This window comes from Diadema antillarum, unplaced genomic scaffold, assembly GCF_040938485.1.
Source record: "Diadema antillarum isolate AM-2024a unplaced genomic scaffold, OU_Dant_1.0 seq00001337_RagTag, whole genome shotgun sequence".
In the NCBI taxonomy this organism is placed as follows: Eukaryota; Metazoa; Echinodermata; class Echinoidea; order Diadematoida; family Diadematidae; genus Diadema; species Diadema antillarum.
The window spans coordinates 556,894-578,741 of record NW_027272106.1 but is presented as its reverse complement, the minus strand read 5'-3'; the positions used below and the strand labels follow the sequence as shown (position 1 = coordinate 578,741).

The following is a 21,848-nucleotide window of genomic DNA, read 5'->3' as shown; positions in this document are numbered from 1 at the left end:
TGAATAAATTTCATTAACTGGTCTCTCACCTAATCATACGAATCTGTGAGAGCTACCCTCCTCTAGTTTTGTCGTCTTTCCTTTGATGGATGTATAGCGCAGACTATGATTAACTCGCTTAAAAGCTTGGCTAACAGATCGCCTAAAATTTATGATTTGATTTTCGGGGACGATTGTTTACATCTCAAAATGGCCAGATGCTAATAAAGTGTTTGACTAATTTAAGAATTCACTCGTTGCTCTTGACTTTAACGCTTACTTTTAATCGATCATCTTGATACTCCCTGTACAGTGGATTCATGTCTTATGGATTAGATCATATCATCACATACTTCTTGAACCCTCTGCCTACGCTTTTTTGTTTTGTCATTTGATAGCAATTTCCCCCTCCACCCCAGGCTGACGAAATCCACGCGTTGCTATCTACTTAAAAGCTAATTTATCAAAACCCTCACTCGTTTCTCCCTGTGGCTCCTATATTTCCCCAAGTTCTCTTTCCACTCTCTTTATTCCATTTTTCTTATCTCTAGCTGTCTCTCTCCCTCTCTTGCTCAAACAGCCAAACAAACACACTCTAACAAAGCACACACACACACACACACACACACACACACACACACACACACACACACTGACGCACACACACACACCTTCATCCTTTACCCCATTCTTTCCGTAGCGTTGCTCTGTGTTCGACCTCCCACAATACGTTTCACTTTGCGCAAAACACAAGATTAGCTAATTCGTGCATCCGTGTAGTTGCTGCTCTAGCCGTCAACCGCTTCAGACCTCACTCTGTCCCCTTGTTCAATTTCATTGATTATTGCTGTTTGTGGGACCTCGGTTAACGCGTGGCCACTGACTTTCCTCTCGATGACAATTCGTGATGGCGACGGTCTCGGAGAGCCAGGGTGTGGTGGCGATGATGACGATGTTTTGGTTAGCACTAACATGGAGAATTCATGGAACTACCATACCTCCTTACGACGTGGGTAAGTTCTTTCTCCATCTCTCTCTCTCTCTCTCCACCCCCTCTCTTTCAACCTCTTATGTACATATTCCTTTTTATCTACCCTGTATGTTCTTCTCACATTTTCCCTTCATAATTTAGAGAAGTCTTATTTTCGGCCTACTTGTTTTGAATCTTCATTTTCTATCATTATAGCCAGATTAATAACTTTGTTGTAAAAATACGGAAAACCCGTCCCCTGTCTAACAATATTCAACGGAAGCTTATAAACAGGTTGTTTCCCCCTTGATATCCAGGTAACGAAATTTCTTGTTTGTGCAACGTGTCAAGCTAACTATACATTTCAGTATTCCGTCAGATTGATTTCAACTAACTTGACTTGAAGATTAGCAGATATTAAATTTTGCTCATCTACATTGAATACCAAAGAGGCAAGTGTAGGCATATGTATATGTATATGTATATAAGTATGTCTACATCATGTGACCGTGCATCACAAAAACCAACAAAAAGTTGCTCAATGATTTTGTGTGAAGACTCAAAATAGGTGAACTGTTCAACCTAGCCAATCTGGAGTATTTTATATTTTCTGAAAGAGCAATACTTCTAAATTATTGCAAACTTTGGAACGGTAAATTGTGTTTTTAGCAGTTTTTCTCGAACGATTTTTTGAAGAATAGTGTGATTAGATTTGTCTCCGAATTAGAGTCCACTTTCAACTCTAATAACTTTGAAAGAATGGCGCTACTGCTTTGAAAGTTTGTTTTACTCATAAGTAGAATGTGATGATAGAGCATGATCAATATCAGCTTGATTAATTTTATAAATTGCCATGCAGTTTTACATCCTGTTTTTGTTTTCATTCATTACACAGAGTACAGCTCAGTAAGATTAAGCGCTTGAATGGACCCTTTATATACTTCTCTTTTCTCAATACACTTTCCCAGAATGTGTGCTTTTTTTTAGAACGTTATAGATATAGGTTAGGAGAGTGCATTTGAATTGAGTTACACAACATTTTAAAGCTTAAAATATGCTCTTTTAGAATCTGCTCTTAACTAAAATCCATGTCTCGTGACTTTTTGTTGGTTTTGTGATGTAGGATCACATTACCATGTATACATCATGTGATCAGGATGATTACATTATGTTTGTATGTGTGTGTCTGTGTGTAGGTGTGCATGTGTGTACGTACGGATCTCGGAGTTAAAGATTGATACAGTATACCAAAAATAACGGCATTTCATGAGAATCTAAAGAAAAAACATTTAAGATTGAGGTAAGGTTCAGGTCGAGTCTTTTATATTTAGGCACCGCAGGTATTGAGAACAACCTTAAGTAGCCACAGTAATCAGTGAAAAGAAGAAGAAGAAGAAGAAGAAAGAATTATATCTAAAATCAGAAATTCAAGGAATGCCAAAGTTTCACACGTGTTTTCCAATACTATCTTACTAGAAAGCAGATACATACCCATACAAACAGACAAATCAGCTAAGGTATTGATGTCATAAACTCATATCTTTCTAATTCTTTTTTTTTTCGACGGAAATCAATTCAATACCTTCAACGCATTGATCTCTGAAAGCCATCATCACTGGGCTGCAACGCAAGTACACATAAACACACATACCCTCACACACACACACACACACACACACACAAACACACAAATACAAGCCGAGAATTCAAGTTTGTCTTCTGGATTTCATGCTAAAAATGGATAAGAATGTAAAATGCGGCGAAAATTTTTGAGTAATTCAAACGAGTTAAGTTCATTTCATATCATTTTCGTTTCATTTATTCATTTTCGTTTTCAATCAAAGAATATAAATGTACAAACATATCATGTTAAAAAGCCATTTTCAATAAGGTGCAGAAAAAAATGTAGACTTCAGAGAAACGTAATATGACATCCCCACCTTGCCAAATTCAAATTATATGGTTACTTCTGATATTTCTGTTCGGTGAATAGATTGTGTGCCATAAATTGTTACAAATTGTACTGTAATTCATGTTTAATGAATACAGATTGTACTTCTTGTTTTCTTGGTATGATTCTCTTTTATTATTAATATTAGTACTGAAAATGGTAGGGACTTCTAACAACTGGCCGTGAATTTGAAAGAGAAAATTAATGCTCATAGGTTACGTTCTTAAATTGGACAGGTATGACTGAGAGCATTATTAGACGCAGATAGAAATGATTGCCAATATGCACACTTCAAAGTCAATGTATGTAGGGAATGCAATGTGTTCTATTAAGATTTCTTAAAGTTTTATAAAATTCATATCTAATTAGCCAACAATCGTCCAAACGTTTCAATACCAACATTAACATTATGTGATGGAATTTAGTGGGGGATTATGACACAAATATGACCATTTTTTTTTCTTAATGTATCCGCCTATGCTTGACTAGCTCGAAATATATCAAAGCCATTGAAACCTTGACCTTTATTATTATAATATGTTAGAATTTAGCAAGGAATTGTTACATAGTATTCAGATATTGTTTCACCTATCCTTGATCTTGTTGACATTGTGTCCTATATCTGAAATGGCTTTTCAAATTCCTAAATCTCGTGTATCCGCAAAGTAAAAGTGAGTGTGAGGGCCAATGGATCGACTAGCAAAAATTAATTACAGAGTGACACTATTCACACTGCAGTTTGAAATTCAAATTATCTCATTCTGCGGCAAAAAAAAAGAAAAAAAAAAACAGACAGGAAAAGAGGGCGGGAGACTGAGATAAATTGAGAAATTTCTTCCTGTACGTAATTAAATTCCTTCATTTTCGATTTATTGGATCGGGTGACAGTCCTCCAAACAATTAACAAATACGAGACTGTTCACGCCATGACCCATTAAACTTTTCACAGCAGTCCGCAGCTTATGAAATATTGATGCCACCTTGTAATTTAGACTCGTTGTGCTAATGGTCAATAACTGAAAAGATTTATTATATATTTTCAGCAATAAATGGTGAATCAATTATTTGCCGTAGAATGGTGCAATTAAACATCTCATTTATCGGACACTATCTATCCAGTAGTCGTTTATCATAATTACAGCGAAATGGTATAGCAGCTTTACTTCCTGTTATTCAGTAGCCAAATGGAAAAAAAAATGAAAATATATGTCACAACAAAAAAGGAGAGAACTAGTAAGTCATTTTTTGAGAGCGTTTATAAAAGTTGAATGCCAGTGAGCCACAAAATATAACATTCTTTGTGAGTCAACACGGCCTGCTTGGTCACGTGATAGCAACGTCAATGCTTGTAGGTGCTACAAGTTTTCAGTCTTTTTTAGCACTGAACACAGAGTTTTAGGTTTGTCATTGCTTATTTTATTTCTTTGCTGATGAATAATACAATTATATCCTTGGCATAACTTTTTTAACAGAATGATTTAGAAATTGCAATGTGTCTTTTAATGATAAAATTAATAACATGATAGTTGTGTGAAAATGCAAGCATCTTATGAATTCTGGAAGCATTATTGCCTATTTGATAAAGGCACCCACTTAACATTGCATATATCAAGTTCAGAAAACAATGTGGAGTACCTATGCATTTTATATGAGTATAGCCACCAACAACTCGAATTCAGTCCGTTTTCAATACAAAGTATAACAAATTTGATGATATATCATAAATCGTATGAATCGTTTCAACGCATGAATACACATTGAAGGGTACGATTGTATAAAGAAAACATATGGGGAGAAAAATATACAACAATGTCAAATTGAATGCAAATTGTGCGATAAGGAACAATCAAAATTGGGTTCAAAGAATATATGGTATATTATAATATGAAATTGGTAATGCAGAAGACCATCTTCATAAGCAGAGCTTGACTAGGAAGATGACTCCGGATAAACTTACAACACAATATGAAACTTGTATCTTAAGAATCTTAAGATACAAATCTATATATCGCCTTTCACGATATTTTGTATAGCAGCGCTGAAGGTGTACGCTGCTTGCAGCTGTGAGGTGTGCGTTGTGCTGTGATATAGATCTGTATTTTCAGTACCTTACACAATGTTGTATATATGCATAGTTGATTGCTTCTTGAACTAAATGGCGGATAGGTTAATGGCATTTAAACGAGCGCCATCATCTCGATATTATGAATCCTATTTCGCTCAAATCGAGTCCATTCGCCTGGTCTTTTTCGCTTTATTCATTAAAGGTATTTTTACCATTGGGAGCAGTGATTTAAAAATGTTCAAGTTATCACATTTGATGCATATGTGTAGACCAATTTTGTTAACTAAACATCCCACCAAATAAAAATTTCGCAAGAAAGCCTAAAACTTCGCGAAAAAGATACATACTTTTCTATAAAAAAAGAGATAATAACTGTATATCGTTTATTCTAGGAACAATTTTATTACAACTATTGTTAACATTTTGTATATTCAACAATACGTAAGATTGATTATACTGATAAATTTTTTCATTAGTTGTTCCTATCCCTAGCTCACGTCATTATAGAACTACTTGAAAGCACTAAAGCTGGGTTTTTGTTTCATCCGCAAATGGTACATAATTCCTTTAAATGAAAATGACTAATAGGAGGCAAGATTCACCAATTGTTCTACAGCCCAACTTTCCACACGCAAGTTTGGGAGGTGTCGGAGGTAGGGCAGGGGTGTTGCGCCTTCAGTGCAACTAAAATGGAATGGTAGAGAAAGAAAAAGAAGATTAAAAAGAATAACAAGGATACAAACATTCAAACACAGACCTGCTAGTAAAATATAAGAAAAAAACCCCAATAAGTTTGAGAATGGAAAAAAAAACCCAGTGAGGTATAGAACGAAGAAAGGACCTTATTTCTCCTTCAGAACCTTGTTTCTCCTTCAGAGTATTAGATAATCATTTCTTTCTATTGGGTTAAAATCCTTATTTTAGTGCGCTATGTCCTCATTTCTTTAGGTAAAAGCTTATTTGTTTTTTTCATGTTGATTGTTTATTTTTAATTGCTGATGTCCTTCAAAACACCACCATTCAGCTATACCATCATCAGTAAATTCCTTTTCATTTCTTTAAGGTAAAATGGTATTTTCCCTGTAAGTTTTCTTATTATAGTCATCTCTTTTTTTTTCATAGCTTCGAGGTTTTTCCCTCTGTTTGTGAATTTGGAAATTAACTGTATAGGAGATACTGTTCATCGATTGTATTGAATCCTACATTCTTTTTCTGAATTAGAATATGACGCCATATTGGATTAATGACTACAGTATTTTGAACCATCTTTCTTCGGTCTCTGCACCGCACGTGTCTTCAAGTTTCTCTTTCTTGTTAATTTGTGCATGTCAACACAAATATCTCTAGCTAACAAAACCACAAACTGATGTAATAGTATAGATATTGAGACATCGCTGCGTGAGGAATGAAGGTTTTGTCTGTTGTTCTGTTTTCTGTGTCTGTTTTGTTTTGCGCTTTCGAGGTTGAAGGACATAAATATATAATGACTACAAGTAACGGGAAACCCACATTACTGTTTCTTTGTTGACAGGGGATTCATTATCTCTTTTTGTTGTTTCAGGTTTGTCAAATGAAACAGTTAGTGTGTTATGCTGAGAGATACTATTTTGATTAGATTTCAGAATCGCAAATTATGATCACACAGAGTCTTTCTTCGTTTCACTCCTATCTCTGCACGGCTCTTAAAGGGAAAGTCACACGTCTTGATATTACATGTTGCTTTGTATGAAAGCAGAAAAGTCAGCAAAAGTAGATCAGTGAAATTTTTGGGGAAAATCAGACACACAAATGTTAATCATTTCTGAACCGACAAAGTTCAGAGATTATACAGAAAGTAGCGACTATCTGTATGACGTAGGAGTTGATTAGGTCTACATTAGGTCTCTATGGTACACAAAAATATCACTATAATAATTATCATTTTTCTCTCAAATACTCTAACATAGACAGAACTTGTCTGCTGAGTAGGACATGCAAACAAGTGTTCTCTTTTTGTATATCGAACATATTGCAAGATTTTCTTGAGGAAAATGGCAATTTGTAACTACATGTTTGTGTATACAAACGGAATATAGAGCTGCTCAACATCTACCTCACACTGAGTTGCTAATCAGTCATGCTCTCTAAACCATAACAAGTCATAACCTTCAGTGTGTCACTGATCTAATTTTCTGATTTTTCTCTTTTCATACAAAACACATCATAATAATCAGGACAAAATTCCCTGTTTGCGATGCGGATAGAGTATAGTAAACTGTTGTTTCACGCATTCGTAGTCATATGGCGCAGATAAGTGAGTTCAGTATTTGGAATAAGCCCGCTAAATATTTTGTATTTGAGATAGGTATTTCACACTAACCGTTTATGTTTACTAACCCTTACACTTTTGCTCTCGAAGTTCAATGAGCGATAGGCATTTTGGTCTGTAAGGGTGCTGGATTGCATGCTCGCCGTGATCTGCAAATGAATTGCGCCAATCCTCCGACGAAGAGAAAGTCACGTAGCAATTCTGCATTTATACATCCTGCGAATCCTTAATCCATTTGATAATCATGAATATTCCTAGGAGATTGCCTCAATCATGAATATTCCAGGAAGATTACCTCATGCAACACAATAAGAGAGGATTGTCATTATTAATTTTCCAAAATTGCTTGATTTTCGTGTGTTTCATAAGCAGGAAATCCCGTTCTTCATTGGCAAATCATTTCACTTATTATTATACACCCTTTGCTTTCATGTATACATACGGTAAAACAAGCAAGTACTAAGAAGATTTATGTATAGTATATTGATAGGGTACAAAAAATGACCATTCATTGCAAGCTACCAACTCGAGTATTCGTTTCACTATAAAATCTTGAACTTTTGAAGTTATCGAATATACTATATTGATCGGAAAATATCGAAGGCCAGACTTATTGGCCCTTTCTCCTCTATAACCCTCTCAGATCTTAATAATGGATAAGAAACCAGTCGTTATCAATGATCTTTATCCCTATGATTTTTTTCCCAGCTAGAATACTGATTAAAAGGGGAAAATTACAAAGCACGACCACCAACACGTCCAGCAAACACCCAAAGGTGGATAGAACAGCGCCACCACATGGACCCACCCCCTGGTTTGTCATAATACGTCACCAGCTATAGCTAAGAAATGATAACTCTGAATGGCGATAACCCCGGTTTCGTTAACTTGATGTGTGATGCAATATGTTTCCTTTGTAGACAGATTTTAATCACGAAAGCATCGATCATGTAAAAGAAAGCCTTGGATATTTCGATAGATGTGTAAATGAATGCTAGCCAGTCACTCAAGTGGTACATGCCCGTGTAGAATTACGAAAGCAATTACCAGTGATTACCGGGTTGAGCAGCATTAATTGCGGATCAAATGAGCTGAACAAACAAACAAACAAGCAAACAAACAAACAAACAAAAAACAAACAAACGGAAAATAACTTTTAACAGTTGGGGTATTCAAGTTTAGGTATGTTATATACTACATAATCATATAGTCAGAACAATGAATATAACAGCTACACACAGGTTAGACCTACATGGAGTGTATCATCTTATTACGAAATAATATTTCAGACCTGCGTGAAAGTGTGTTAATCTCTAATAAACGGACATGCGTGCAAAGCCTGGACCAAATTTATGATAAATATGATTACGTGAAAGTGTATGCCTTTTCTGTTCTTTTCATACAATAAGATAAGAAAGTGTTTGTTAGATAAGAAAGTGTTTGAATAGAAAATAATGAGACTTGTATGTCTGGTCAAATACGTGAAAGTGTATTACTTTCTAATCGGACAGACGATTTGTCTTGACATGCGAAACTATAAACGAGAATTAAAAAAAAATGTTTCAAAGTTTGACAGTTGATTTCCATTTTCTCATGCTGTCGCCAACGAAACGATAAAATACAATGGACGGCTTTGCAAAGCTTCATCGGAAAAAACCCGAATACTTGATTGAAAGAGCGAGTATTGTATTTTGTTTTCTTGTGTGTGTGTAGACACATGTGCTGTTGAGCTGCTTGTGCTCCTGTGTAGTACGTTTGTCCAGTTTTTTTTTTTGTGTGTATGTTATCCGTATGGATTTGACTTCTCATCGCTGGGAAAGAATGACAAAGTACCAGGTGACACCAAAAAATTTCCCAGTTTTGATGCTTAATAGCTCGAAAACTATATAATATCACATAAAACTGTCTTTGATATGAGTAATAGCTGAATAGTGTTCAATCTATTTGAAGGTGATTTGAATATGAAAACCTGGATCAGTTTCACGAAGTCCATGATTAACTTCAAAGTTAGGTTCCAGATTTTATTTTGATCAAATTTTAACCCACTGTAGAAAACCTGAATTGTACATTAGGAACTAATGATGTGTATGTGAGTGTGTACTTACAATGACCCTGAACAATGGTCCTGGATACCACCTGTTCAGAGCTCTGCTCCAAGGCACATGAATGCTTTATTAAGTATTCATGATGGATTGCCTGGGCACTGCTAATCTGAACTCCTAGCAAAAGATGAAATGCATGCACATAAAAAAAAATAAGCACATGTTTCCACGTGCTTGCATACACCACATTTCAGAATGAATAAAAACTAGCTGTGATAGTGGAATTTCTCATGAATAAATAATGGGGCATTCAAATTTTGGTCATTGTCTAGGACCATTGTCTGGATGTCAACTACACACTCCCATACACACCAACTGACTTCTGTGCAAAGTTAAAGTTTTGTACAGAGGGTTGAAAATAGAGCAAAATCTGAAACCTAACTGAAAAACGAATGTTTAATTTAATGAAACTGAATTATACTGTCATTTTGAAAATGCCTACAACAAAATTGTACACTATTCAGCTATTGCTCATATCAATGTCAGTGTTACATCTAATATATAGTTTGTGAAATATTAAGGATCAAAAGTGGGAAATGTTTTTTGTAACAAATAATATTATGTGTGGATGTGCCAGTTATATAGATTATCGTGTGTGGATACATGGTCATATCTATGTTCAATTAAATCATCTCTATTAATTTCTTTTATTTCGATTTTTTTTTTAGCACTCATCCATATATCCTATGTTGAACATGGAATTTGTAAAGGAAACTTAACAAACGAAGTGGATGAGACGAAACCAGTTTCTTCTATGTTTGCTTTGCAGTATGGAGTAGCCAAAGAGGTTACAGACAGTAGGTAGTGACTATGTAACCTCTTTCGGGTTAACATAGACAAATATATTTTTCTCAGGCTTTGTTCCCATCCACACTTAACGCACTGCTCCAGCGATCCATTCATACCTTACAATTAAACATCAGATAGCATTTGTTGAATTGAATAATCTGCACAAGATCAGAAAAAAAAAAACAGCTGGAAGTTGACAAGTTAAAGAGAAACGTTGACTGTAATTCGATAAAATATATTGCTGAAGATTACTCGGATCTGATATCAATACAAGGGCCTAGAGACTTTTGATACTTGTACAATCAATTAGAATATGACGATAATGGGGCTCAAGTGAAAAAAGAGGTGTTGTTCAGGGCTGGCGGAGCGTTTTCAAAAGTGTGGGGGCCCACTTCCGGGTTTCATGAGCTAACAAGCAAAAAAGAAGAAAAAAGAAAAAAAAAAAGGTCCTCAGCTCATCTCTCCTCTTCCATTTCCGGGTCTCTCCAGCTGACAAGCAAAAAAAAAAAAAGAAAAAAAAAAGGTCTTCAGTGGAAAAACGTAACTTACTCCGCTCACACTTCAAGATCTCTATCTATTTCTATTTAGTGCCTCTTACGTACTTCCGGGTTTAAAAAAAGTGTGGGGCCCGAGTTCCATGTTGTTGTTTTTTAATGTAGCTTAAGAAGCACTAAGAATAAATGATAAGATTATAATGAACGGAAACAACAACAAACCATAAAGTGCGTTTTGGGCACTTGATAAATTTGTATGGGTTCTGAAAACCTCTTGCTAGGGTCTGAAATCCATAGGGTACTGGCCAGATACAGTTCAATATCATGACCCTGTCAATACTAAAACCCCATGATTTCATTTTTGTTATCAATGTCATCATTGCACTGTCATGATAGGTATGCTATATACGAACTTTACCAATGCTCAAACCATCAGTTTCATATTATCATGACAGTTATTGTTAGTATTTCCTTTTGTTTGATGGGAATAAAGCATAATTGAACTGAATTGAATTGAATTGAATTAAATTAAATTGGATTGAATTGAATTGATATTATCGCAATAATTCCTTTACTCTTTTTAATATCATCATCTAGTGCTAGATCCCAGCGGGTGCCCGGTAAACTGGACATTGGTAGAGGACACGTGTCTCTTTGCCATATCCGTAGCAGGAACCTGGGATTACGCTCGTCAAGCGTGCTTCGACGTAGGAGGCGTTCTTTTTATGCCGAAATCAGCCGCATTCATCAACTATGCTAATGGTACCGATTTTAATGATTTTAAAGACTAATCGAGCACCAGTTATTCATAGATTTCGCATGCTAGCATGATAGATGAGGTCGAAAAAAGGAAAAGATTCGTCTATTGAAATTGATCCAATTAAGAAACAGAAAAACGTTAATATCAGTACAACAACGTTTGCAAATTAGATGATGAGTTGATGTGCTATCGTCTCCTGTTGACCTCAACACAGATCTTCTTCATGACAGAATTAAAAAAAAAGTATTCCCTCGACATCGAATTTTGTTGTGGTGCAATAATCTGGCACGGAACACTATGATGCATGAAAAGGTATTACAATGTACCTATAGATACGTTGTTTTTATAACAGCTTGCACTCACACTAATGAGAGGGTTCTGAGTTTGTTACGTCATCACTTGAACATCACCTTCATGTAGTTGCGACCATTATTTTTCGCAATCCTGTATGAACATTATGAAGCTCCATAATTCCACAATCTTGTTATTGATTTTGATGAAAAGTGTAACAATCTGTTAGTATGATCCCTATGGGAAATAGTCTATCAAAACGTGGAGTAGTCCATATATATATATATATATATATGTATATATAAATATGTATAAACATATACCATATATATACATATTATATATATATATATATATATATATATATATATATATATATATAGTGAAAGAAATTAGACTTGAGGCGGACATTGCTCTCGATCTTGCTCTCCCTCTTAATCGAGCTTTCGGCCAGTCATATGTATAAATATAATATATATATATATATATATATATATGTGTATATATATATACATATGTATATATATATATACACACACACACACACACACACACACATATATATATATATATATATATATATATTTATATATGTATTTGCATCAATGTAAACATTGATAAACAAATACATGCAGATGATCGATTACATGCCACGCACACTAAAATGTGACTTTGGGGAGCTGCTCTTTGAGGATCCAATAGACACCTCAGCTAGGCTCAGGAGAGTTTTCATGGCAAGTTCAGAGACTTATGTTGCGCCAAATGCATGTTGACTTGTATTGTTTTATGATGCTTCCACATCACCCATGTGGCGAGAATAAAATAAAAACAATCTTCCAAACCGATATTATCTGCTTGTGACGTCATCTGCCTATCATTGCTAAGGTACTGGTATGATTAACAAATGACACTGGAATGCACTTCCCCGAGCAAGAGCATAACTTGCACGCGAATTCCCCTACCAACTGCATCCATTATCATTGATTTGTTAGTCACATTATGATACAGAAACATGCCAGTTAAGCTCGTTCGAGTTCTGTGGGCTATCCAAGTACTGAAGAAATATAGATACTAGAAAATTATTCTAGAATATATGAAACGTATTTTCCACATATTCGTTTCGCCACATAAGTGATGTTGACGGTATCATGAATCAATGCAAATCAACATGCATTTGCACTATACACAGGCCCTTTAAAGGTTTGTTTTCTCAGAATTTCATGACTATTTAAACCCGTATGTTGTATTTTATAGATTATGGCTTTGTTGCTGTTGTTGATGATGTTGTTGTTGACGATGATGTTGTTGCTGATGCTGCTGCCGCGAATCTCACTATGGATTGTTTTAACTGAGGAACTTTAATTGTATCTTAGATCCTCTTCCCATATTACATCAAACCCTTTGCACGGGCAGCACATTCAGTTGTTCCCTATAATGCACCAGTTAATATGTCAGAATGTATCCATGCAGGGTTGGCTGCCACTGTCCCTGCTTCTTCGTTCTGGATTGGATGTTTTGATGACGATGGCGACGCTTCCTTCGAATGCCCTAACCACGAAGGAATATTTTGGAATTCAGAAGCGGATTTCAACGGCTATTGGGGTAGGCCTAAGTATAGCTATTTCGTTTCATAGCAAAATTATTTTTTCACATTCCCCTTAAAAGGATCCTCCTTGATCCCTCCAAAGATTACCTTATCAAAACGCCTTCGTGTGTGTTAATTTCTGCCCCATCATACACATACGCACAACCAGTGATTCTTGTATGATCCCCTCAAGTACAGGAGTTCACTGTTTACATGCCTCATGTTATAGATCAATGAGTGTACATTGGAGTTTATGCACATGACAGATGGACTTGTAATATTTGAGGTTACGTAAGTTGTTTTCAGTTTACTCGTACATATTTGACTTTCCTCCATAAATGGTTTTATCGAGTTCATTTGATAGGCCTATATATATATATATATATATATATATATATGTATGTATATATATATATATATATATATATATATATATAATTATATTTACATGGGATAACATTTTAATGGGCTAAGCGCCATGATTTTAAAACTTTAAAGTTAGCCATCATCAGATAATGCAAAATAAAATTTTTTCAGTGCTGCCTCCTTCAATACATAACAAGGAGTGTTCTTGAAGTTATGATAAAGATATCCTGTATTTGGATATCCTTATCATTTTCTGTGTTTTTAGCAGCTTTAATGGCACATATTTCACCTAACATGAACGGAATTAATTCGTTTTGCGATCAAGCTCTTAAGATTTGTGGATATATATATATATATATACACACAACCAGCAAAAAAGAAGAAAGTAAACACTTTTTAAACTTCATTTTTTTATATAAGACTTTAATAATAATCAATAATTAGTCATTTATCAAATCAAATGGGATTCATTTGTCTTTCACTTGAGGTATAGCTGAACTCAGAATCAAAATAAACGCATGAGTGAACACAGTCCTTTAATGTTCCATCGTACAAACAAAAACGTTGCAGAATTGCAACTTATCAATTTGTGCAGTGCATCGACGGCACATGTTGGATATCACTCAGTGTGCTCTCTCGTGTAGAAGGTTTCTCCATCTTTCCATGCAGTCGGTACAAAGACAGGTCCCAAAAGGTGTTAAAGCCGAATGCACCCATGTATGGGCCCTCAGTAGGGTTCATTTCTGGCGAGTAGCTGGTCAGGGGTCACTTAACATTAATTATTTACAATTGGCAAATCGGGCGCATGCTTTATCTACAGTGGTGCTCGGATGCCTCTCAAGGAATTGCACAGGTGGAGTACCCAACAAATCTCCACAATAGTGTTCCCTGGCAGTGCAGTGAACATGCTACACCACTGAGGAATGCTCCGGATACTGCCGCTACATTTTATTCAGCCTGCGATTTCAGAACAGTTTTAAAGTTTAGACATTCAATCATCCTTTTTGGCTACTCAGATCCATTTCGAATCTGGACTAGCTCAGTAGAAGCTCCATCTCATTTTTCCCATTTGTGGGAAAGAGAGACAAATCAAAATCTTAATCGTGCTGTTTCACCTACTTTGTCTCTCATTCAAAGACAAAGTCATTGTGTAAGTTTGCTCTTTTGTTTCCTTTGATGTGATTGAGGAAGGGTATGTACAAATCAGTGCCACATTGTCCATTTTTTAAATGTTTAGGCCTACTTGTGTACCTTTAAAGTGAAAACCGTATGTGATCACTGGGAGGGGGGGGGGGCGTAAAATCCATCCGTAAGTTAGCCTACCATTGTGAAAAAAAAATCTTCTAGAAATTTGATATATATTTCGTTCCATTCTCTTACAGTCTCCTATAACAAAAAATGAACTTGAAAAAATGTTTACAAAAGTGTAATCTCTCCCCCCCCCCCTCTCTCTCTCTCTGTTTAATTTGCTTGTTTGTTCTTTTTTGTAAGTGTAGATTGGGGCACAAACGAACCAGATGAATACACATATAGCCCAGACAAGAGCTGTGCGCTTATTGGCAGTGCTAAGATGCTGGACTTAACATGTGAATACCCGAACACCGTGTACCCACTATGTGAGAGGCAACGCAGCGTCGCACCTGCCATTGGTGCGTATTTGATTCACCTGCTAATTTCCCACTTTTTCGTTAGAGAGGTTTCAGCCTTCCACCTCATTCCATCGGATTGTGGAGCTGTTGGGGATCACTCCACCGGTACTCGGCAAAATACTAGACCTTCTTGAACTTAGCGTGACAAGACTTTTGACATGCGAATAAAGTGTGCCAGATGATCAGATTAAAATTTGCGTACTATATAAATTTATAAAAGACGACAATTATTTCAATTCAATTCAATTCACATTTTATTTCATTTTTCGTGAAGAACATAAACATTTCACTTTCTTTGGTAACGGAGAATAAGGTTGCATAATCAAAAACAAAGTGAATTGAGAAAAATATAATTGTGGAACCTTGGAGTAGCAATACATTGTCATGAAAACTGACTGACTGAAGTGATAAAGACGATATAACGATACGTAAAACATCGAAAAATGGAGGGATCCGCTAAAAATTTCCATGCCATAAATTGTCTCCTGTGTAATACATGTTACATGTTGCTTTGATGCGACAACTCTTGCACGGCAGTACCGGTACATTCATTGATATAAATGAACAAATAAATAAATGAATAAATAGATAAATAAATAAATGAATATATATATATATATATATATATATATATATATATATATATATATATTATAGATATTAGGGTTTGACTGTATTTCTTTCCTCTTATGGCCCGAAATAAGTGAAAAAGCGCTAAACAACAGGAAAATAGCAATCTATTGTGAATCCTACTTGCCCTATCTTGCCACCACAAGATAATATTATGCATTTCGAAAATTTGATGGCCCGACATCAATTTAGTGGCACCGCATTACTGTCAATGTCGAACCCTGACTTGCCTGACGTGAATATGTAAAGCAGTTTTATCACCTTCCAACTATCTTTCGGTTTACATAATTATGTTACAATTGCCTTCTTTTCAACTTCTTTTCCCACTCAATCTGTTCATTTTCATCGAACCTGCAGCCCGCTTTCGAAGTAGACAATTCCGCAGCAGCGGTGGCTGCTTGCCTGCCGCTTACATGAAGTCGGCGGCCCCTACGGGGACATTGAATGGTTGTGCTTCGCTCTGCATGGCGGATGATGAATGCGCCTCCTTCAATTTATACAAAGACAAACGGGACAGAAACTGTCAGTTAAATCTGGTCACTGTGAACTCCGTGCCTGAAAGCGAGATCAATTTCAACCTCGCTTGTCTCTACTTTGACTGATATATCATCACTATACTATGCCATGTTCTTTCTCTTGAGTAATAACAATACTCAGTCGATGTCAGAAATCAATCTTGGTGGTTCAACTCCTGTTCAAACAAGTTGATCTATGCGATCCTGCAAATTTGAGATATCGATTGCATTTTACATTTGCTTTAATCAAGTCTAGTTGCCTTTTCCTGACTAAAAATATTAACTGTATACTGGCAGTGAACCAAATGATATATTCCACTTCATCTAGAAGACAAGATATATTTCTTTTGTTTGTTTGCATATTTTTCAATTTTGTCAATAATTTCACCAGATATGACGATGTAACACGAGCGTAATTGAAGTAATGATGTGTTATCCGTGTAAGTTGTTGGCTGAATGTGTGTTTACATTTGTTGGTCCTGGAAAGAAATCGTATGAATTTCACCGATATAATCACAGTTGTATCTTCCAGTGAAAATAAGGAAAAAGCATCAATACCTTTCTTTATCATGACAGCAATTCAATATAAATGCCCTAATTCAACAAGCTTACATGGCATGAGAAGACAACCAGTTGTACTGTAGTACCGTCAAAAATCTGTCGACGCGTAATACGAAGAAGTTACTTGCTACGATATTCACACTCTGTGATAATGACAGTAGTAATGATAAAAGATCGAATAATAATATTACTGCTGTAATAGTATATCCTTAATTGTATCATAACCATTATGACGATTTTGATAAAGATATTAACGATCTATGTTTGTAACGCGCTATGATCATTTTGTGTAAGGGTTTCTCATTTCCATGGCGTTTTTATTATTATTTCTTTTTTTATAGATCTCCACGGCTTTCTTCGTCTACAAAAACTATATGTGTGTGGACATTTGCTTTGGTGTTTTAAACTTTCCAATCCGGCGATCCAACGTTTATCAATATTTTCAATTAAAAGTATATGTATTTCGCTGTATAGCACGTACCTCGCGCGGTGCAGTTTTCGTAAACATATGACTATCCAAATGTTGTGAAAAGAAAATGTTACTGACAATATCTTCTTAATCATGAACACACATTTGAAATCGTAAGGCTATGTAAGCTGTAAGTTTATCAGTATCATAGCAAAAAAAAAAACTGTCATAATAATATGCATATAACAATCAATGTATAAATCTCAAAGCCTATGTATATCATTCTTCTAAAGCTGCAAAAATTTATGATATGCTAATTGGCAATAGACAGTTAAATGAAAAAAAGTGCAATTCGTAATGTATTAAGCATACTTACAACGCATTATCAACGTTTCTTTGCTTTTACCAAAGCAAAATAAGCGTTAATGAATTAACGAGCGATGAACATGACGAACGGATATGTGTAGGTCTATGCATGGAGTGACAGGGATTGTGATTAATGTGTGATGTAGAATCTAGGAGCTACTTGCACGTGGACGTTAATCGCTCGTGCACCAGTTTCTGCCAAAAGTGTCACAAAAACATTTTGAACATGGATCTCATCATTATCGCCAATAGCCAGAGAAAGACCTTCGTTATTAGTCCATAATGTGTAGTAGGTCCATGCTCCACGTATCTTCTAACATGAATTATCTCATGTTAATCGAAAGCCCATGAGCAGGGATGAGACCGAATACGCACACTGTTTTTTTTTTTCCATCACACCAACTGGGTTCTTAATTTGTATTCTTTTGTAAGATATAGTATTAACCAGAAATGTCGATGACGACTGGTATTCCTCCGCCATAATGCAAGGTCTCCCAGTAGGTGTACAGTACGTCTTTACAATGTGTGATGACAGCTTCACTAATAAGCAGAAATTAAGATGGGAAAAAAATGAAATGACATGTTCCTCACAAATGTGTTGAATGTTTTCCTTGAAGTAGGTTTGATATGGATTGATTGATGGATGGATGGATGGACGGATGGATGGCTATATGGGACCCTGCACCACATAACCAACAAAAAGTCGCCGCATATGGATGTTTAGCAATTGAAGGCAAATTCTAAAAGAGCAGACTCTATGATTTAAAATGATGTATAACTCTACAACAATAAACTTTCCTGAAACATCTTCCTAACGAAAAGAAAAGAAGCGTTAAAATGATTTATAACTCAAATCAAATGGACTCCCACCCCTAACCTATCTAAATATTGGACAGAAAGCGCACAATCTATGAAAATGTGTACTGAGAAGAGGCTCTGAAGCACGAAATCTATTCAAACGCTTAATCTTACCAAGCCGTGCTCAGTGCAATATGAATTAGACAAAAACAGGATGTATAACTCAAGGGTAACAACAATGGAGGGATTGCCAGATTTAGCTGACATTGAGCATACTAATAGCACAATATTCTATTCATGACTTCTATCAACGTTCGATGCAGTAGCATTATTCCTTCAAAAGCTATTAGTTAGGAATACGAGGAGTTTGTTAAAGCTTTATAAAAAAATGAAAAGGGGCTTTAAATACTTGGCAGTACATGCATAATTATGTGTTATTCCTTGAGCCGCTTACCTGGATATGGAGATATCCATATGATCGATATATGGAGAAATGGAGAAAAAAAAAAGTAAAATCTAGCATTTTCACATGACCTTCGACCTTTGACCAAGTGGCCAAAAACTTTCCAAGAGAATTTTTATCTGGTAATGCATTATACACTGAGTTCAAAGTGAATCTTTGGTCAAAAAATATTTTTTGATATGTGAAAGAGATGTATTTTAGTAATCTGTTGCACCAACAATCAGAAAAAAATGTTACATATAAAAAAGAAAAAGTATATTTTGATATAGAAAATAAGAACTAAATCAGTGAGTCTGAAAGGAAAGACTATCAACTTTCTTTTGTTTTCAGGAACCAGCAAGGGATTAAGGAACCAGCAAGAGATTAGGCAACCTGGGAACAATAGCAAAGTTATAGTCTTCTTTTCAGACCCATTGGCTTTAGTGGTATGTTTATAATTTTAAATGTATTTTTCTTTGCTAATATCGAACTTTTTTTTTCTGATTCTTGGTGTAATAGGTTACTGAAATGTAGCTCTTACACATATAAAACAATTTTTTTTTTTTGCCAAAGATACACTTTAAAGGAAATACATTTAGGTATTGCATAGAAATAGGGGAAATAGTGAAGTTTTGAGCATTTTACGTTGACCTTTCATCTTTGCTCTTGATCATGTACACCCGACAGTTGATAGGCACAATTACGTCCACTCATATTTCAAATTTCATTAGGATACCTCAAACGATTATTTTAGCTAAGCTCTCCACAAAACTGATTACAGACGGTAGAACCGGATGAACAATCCAAAAATACAGTATGTCCCCCCCCCCCCCCAAAAAAAAAAATACAACGGGGCCCTATGCAATGATATCTTTAAAAATGTTGCATCAATCTAAATAAAAATTCAGAGCTATAGAGCTATAAGACCCTGAAGTAGCACTTAGACAGGTGGATCATTTTGGATGTTGTCAATTCGAAAAATTGATTGTAATTTTTTGGGGACATACTGCAGTATGTCACACAAAAATTACAATCAGATTTTCGCATTGATAACAAACAATATGATTATTTTTTTTCAATGCTACTTCAGTTTCTTGAAATATAACATCTTAGGTCTATTTTGCAGAAATCCCCATTCGATTTGGTTAAGCGGTCACAGAGAAATGTGGATTGTAGTAAAGCATGTCATGAGTCTGATTCTTCCAAGTTTAGCACTTTGATGATTTTGTGTGTGAGTAATAGACAGAACTTGGACAAAAGAGATTCCCGACATCCTCTACAAAATTCCTCATTTCTCTATGAACACTGAAGCAAATCGAATGGGGTTTTCTGTAAGATGTGGGCAATGAGTTATAGTTGCATACCCTGAATTTGTATTTGGATTGATGCAATTTTTAAAAAGATATCATGGCATAGGGCCCCGTTGTAATTTTTTGGGGGGACATACGGTATAATACCTCTCCCGATACTCTATTGCGGAGGCATAGAATGGTTTCATGCCATTTTATAATTAGATTCTTAAAAACATGTAGAAGAGAAATGTTGAGAGGCCGCTTCTCTATTGAAGTCATGCTGATTTCAGTAGACATGTTGCTCATTCAAACATGCTTTTCAACGACCCTATACAGTGTGTATCAAAAAAAGAGAAGGTAATTCAACTTTGAAGGGCTACTGTTTTATTATTGTTAGCTACGGAGAGCGCGTTTTTATTGTTGTGAGGAAGGGGAACTCTTCCTCTTTCCATTCATACGTAATTATGTTGACAAAATGTCATGCATGACTGAGCACATGAACTTAAAGACAATGACAGATTGCACTTTTTCCAAGTTTGAGTGTCACAAACGAAGGAACGATGAATGTCTCACTGAATGGATGCGATCTCTCGATGAAAGTTGTCAAAAAAATAGGCCAGCTTGCACGAGTGCAAGTTTGTGTTTATGGCTTGTGTTTAGAGTTTCTTCTAACATTTTATGGTCTATAACCTTTATAGCATGGCCACTTAACCCATAACTTACTCTCACAAAGGCAAACCCACACAGTCATTTTTTTCCTTCCATATTCAACACACAGCTCGCAGCGACAAACGATGTCTTGAATATGAAAAGAGAAAATGGATAGTGGGTAAGCCTTTGGGGGAGAGCCCAAGTTATGGACAACGTGGCCATGTTGAAGATTATGAACAATAACAGGTTAGAAGAAACCCTAAACACAGCTGACCTGCAGTCGTGCAGGCTGGGCTGTTGTTAATTTTGACCACTTCCATTGGCAGATATCCTCTCTAAAAATCGAGTGAAAATATTCACTCTTGAAGGAGTGAATACAAAAAAGAGTGAATTTAGAGTGAAATTGGGGTGAATTTCGGGTGAAAATGTTCATTTTCACTCATTTTAGAGTGACGTCAGGGATCATTCCAAAATCTTCGAAGTGATCCCTGAGGTCACTTCAAAATGAGTGAAAATGAACGCTTTCACTCTAAATTCTCTCTTTTTTGTATTCACTTCTTCAAGAGTGAATATTTTCACTCGATTTTTTTTAGAGTCATCCATTCAGCGAGACTTTCACTGTTCCTTCACGAGAACACTCAAACTTGGAAAAAGTGCAATTTATCATTGTTGCAATTAAATTTCACGAGCTCAGTCATGCATGATATTTGTCAGCATAATTAGGTATCAATGAAAAGAGGAAGAATCCCCCGTTCTTCACAGTCAACATAGATTGTTCTTTGTTGCAGACAAACGTGACTCCAAAGTTGGATTTCCTTTCTTTTTTTGACACGCATTGTACATACGCGAATTGAATATCTATTCAAATGCATGTC

General features: G+C 35.7%; 1 protein-coding gene across 1 annotated transcript; it reads left to right on the top strand.

The window, feature by feature from the left end:
- The first annotated feature begins 784 nt into the window (after nt 1-784).
- On the top strand, nt 785-17,125 carry LOC139708440 (uncharacterized). The gene is made up of 5 exons (XM_071620391.1): nt 785-992; nt 11,256-11,420; nt 13,180-13,311; nt 15,157-15,309; nt 16,297-17,125. The coding sequence occupies exons 1-5, from the start codon at nt 887-889 to the stop codon at nt 16,539-16,541; spliced, it is 801 nt and encodes a 266-aa protein (XP_071476492.1). The 5' UTR covers nt 785-886; the 3' UTR covers nt 16,542-17,125.
- The last annotated feature ends 4,723 nt before the right edge of the window (nt 17,126-21,848 follow it).

Bases quoted from the DNA above. Each gene is read 5' to 3' on its own strand.
- LOC139708440 (XM_071620391.1), top strand. From the start codon at position 887: ATGGCGACGGTCTCGGAGAGCCAGGGTGTGGTGGCGATGATGACGATG. The intron at 993-11,255 runs GTAAGTTCTTTC...ATCATCATCTAG, and splicing joins CATACCTCCTTACGACGTGG to TGCTAGATCCCAGCGGGTGC. The intron at 13,312-15,156 runs GTAGGCCTAAGT...TTGTAAGTGTAG, and splicing joins GGATTTCAACGGCTATTGGG to ATTGGGGCACAAACGAACCA.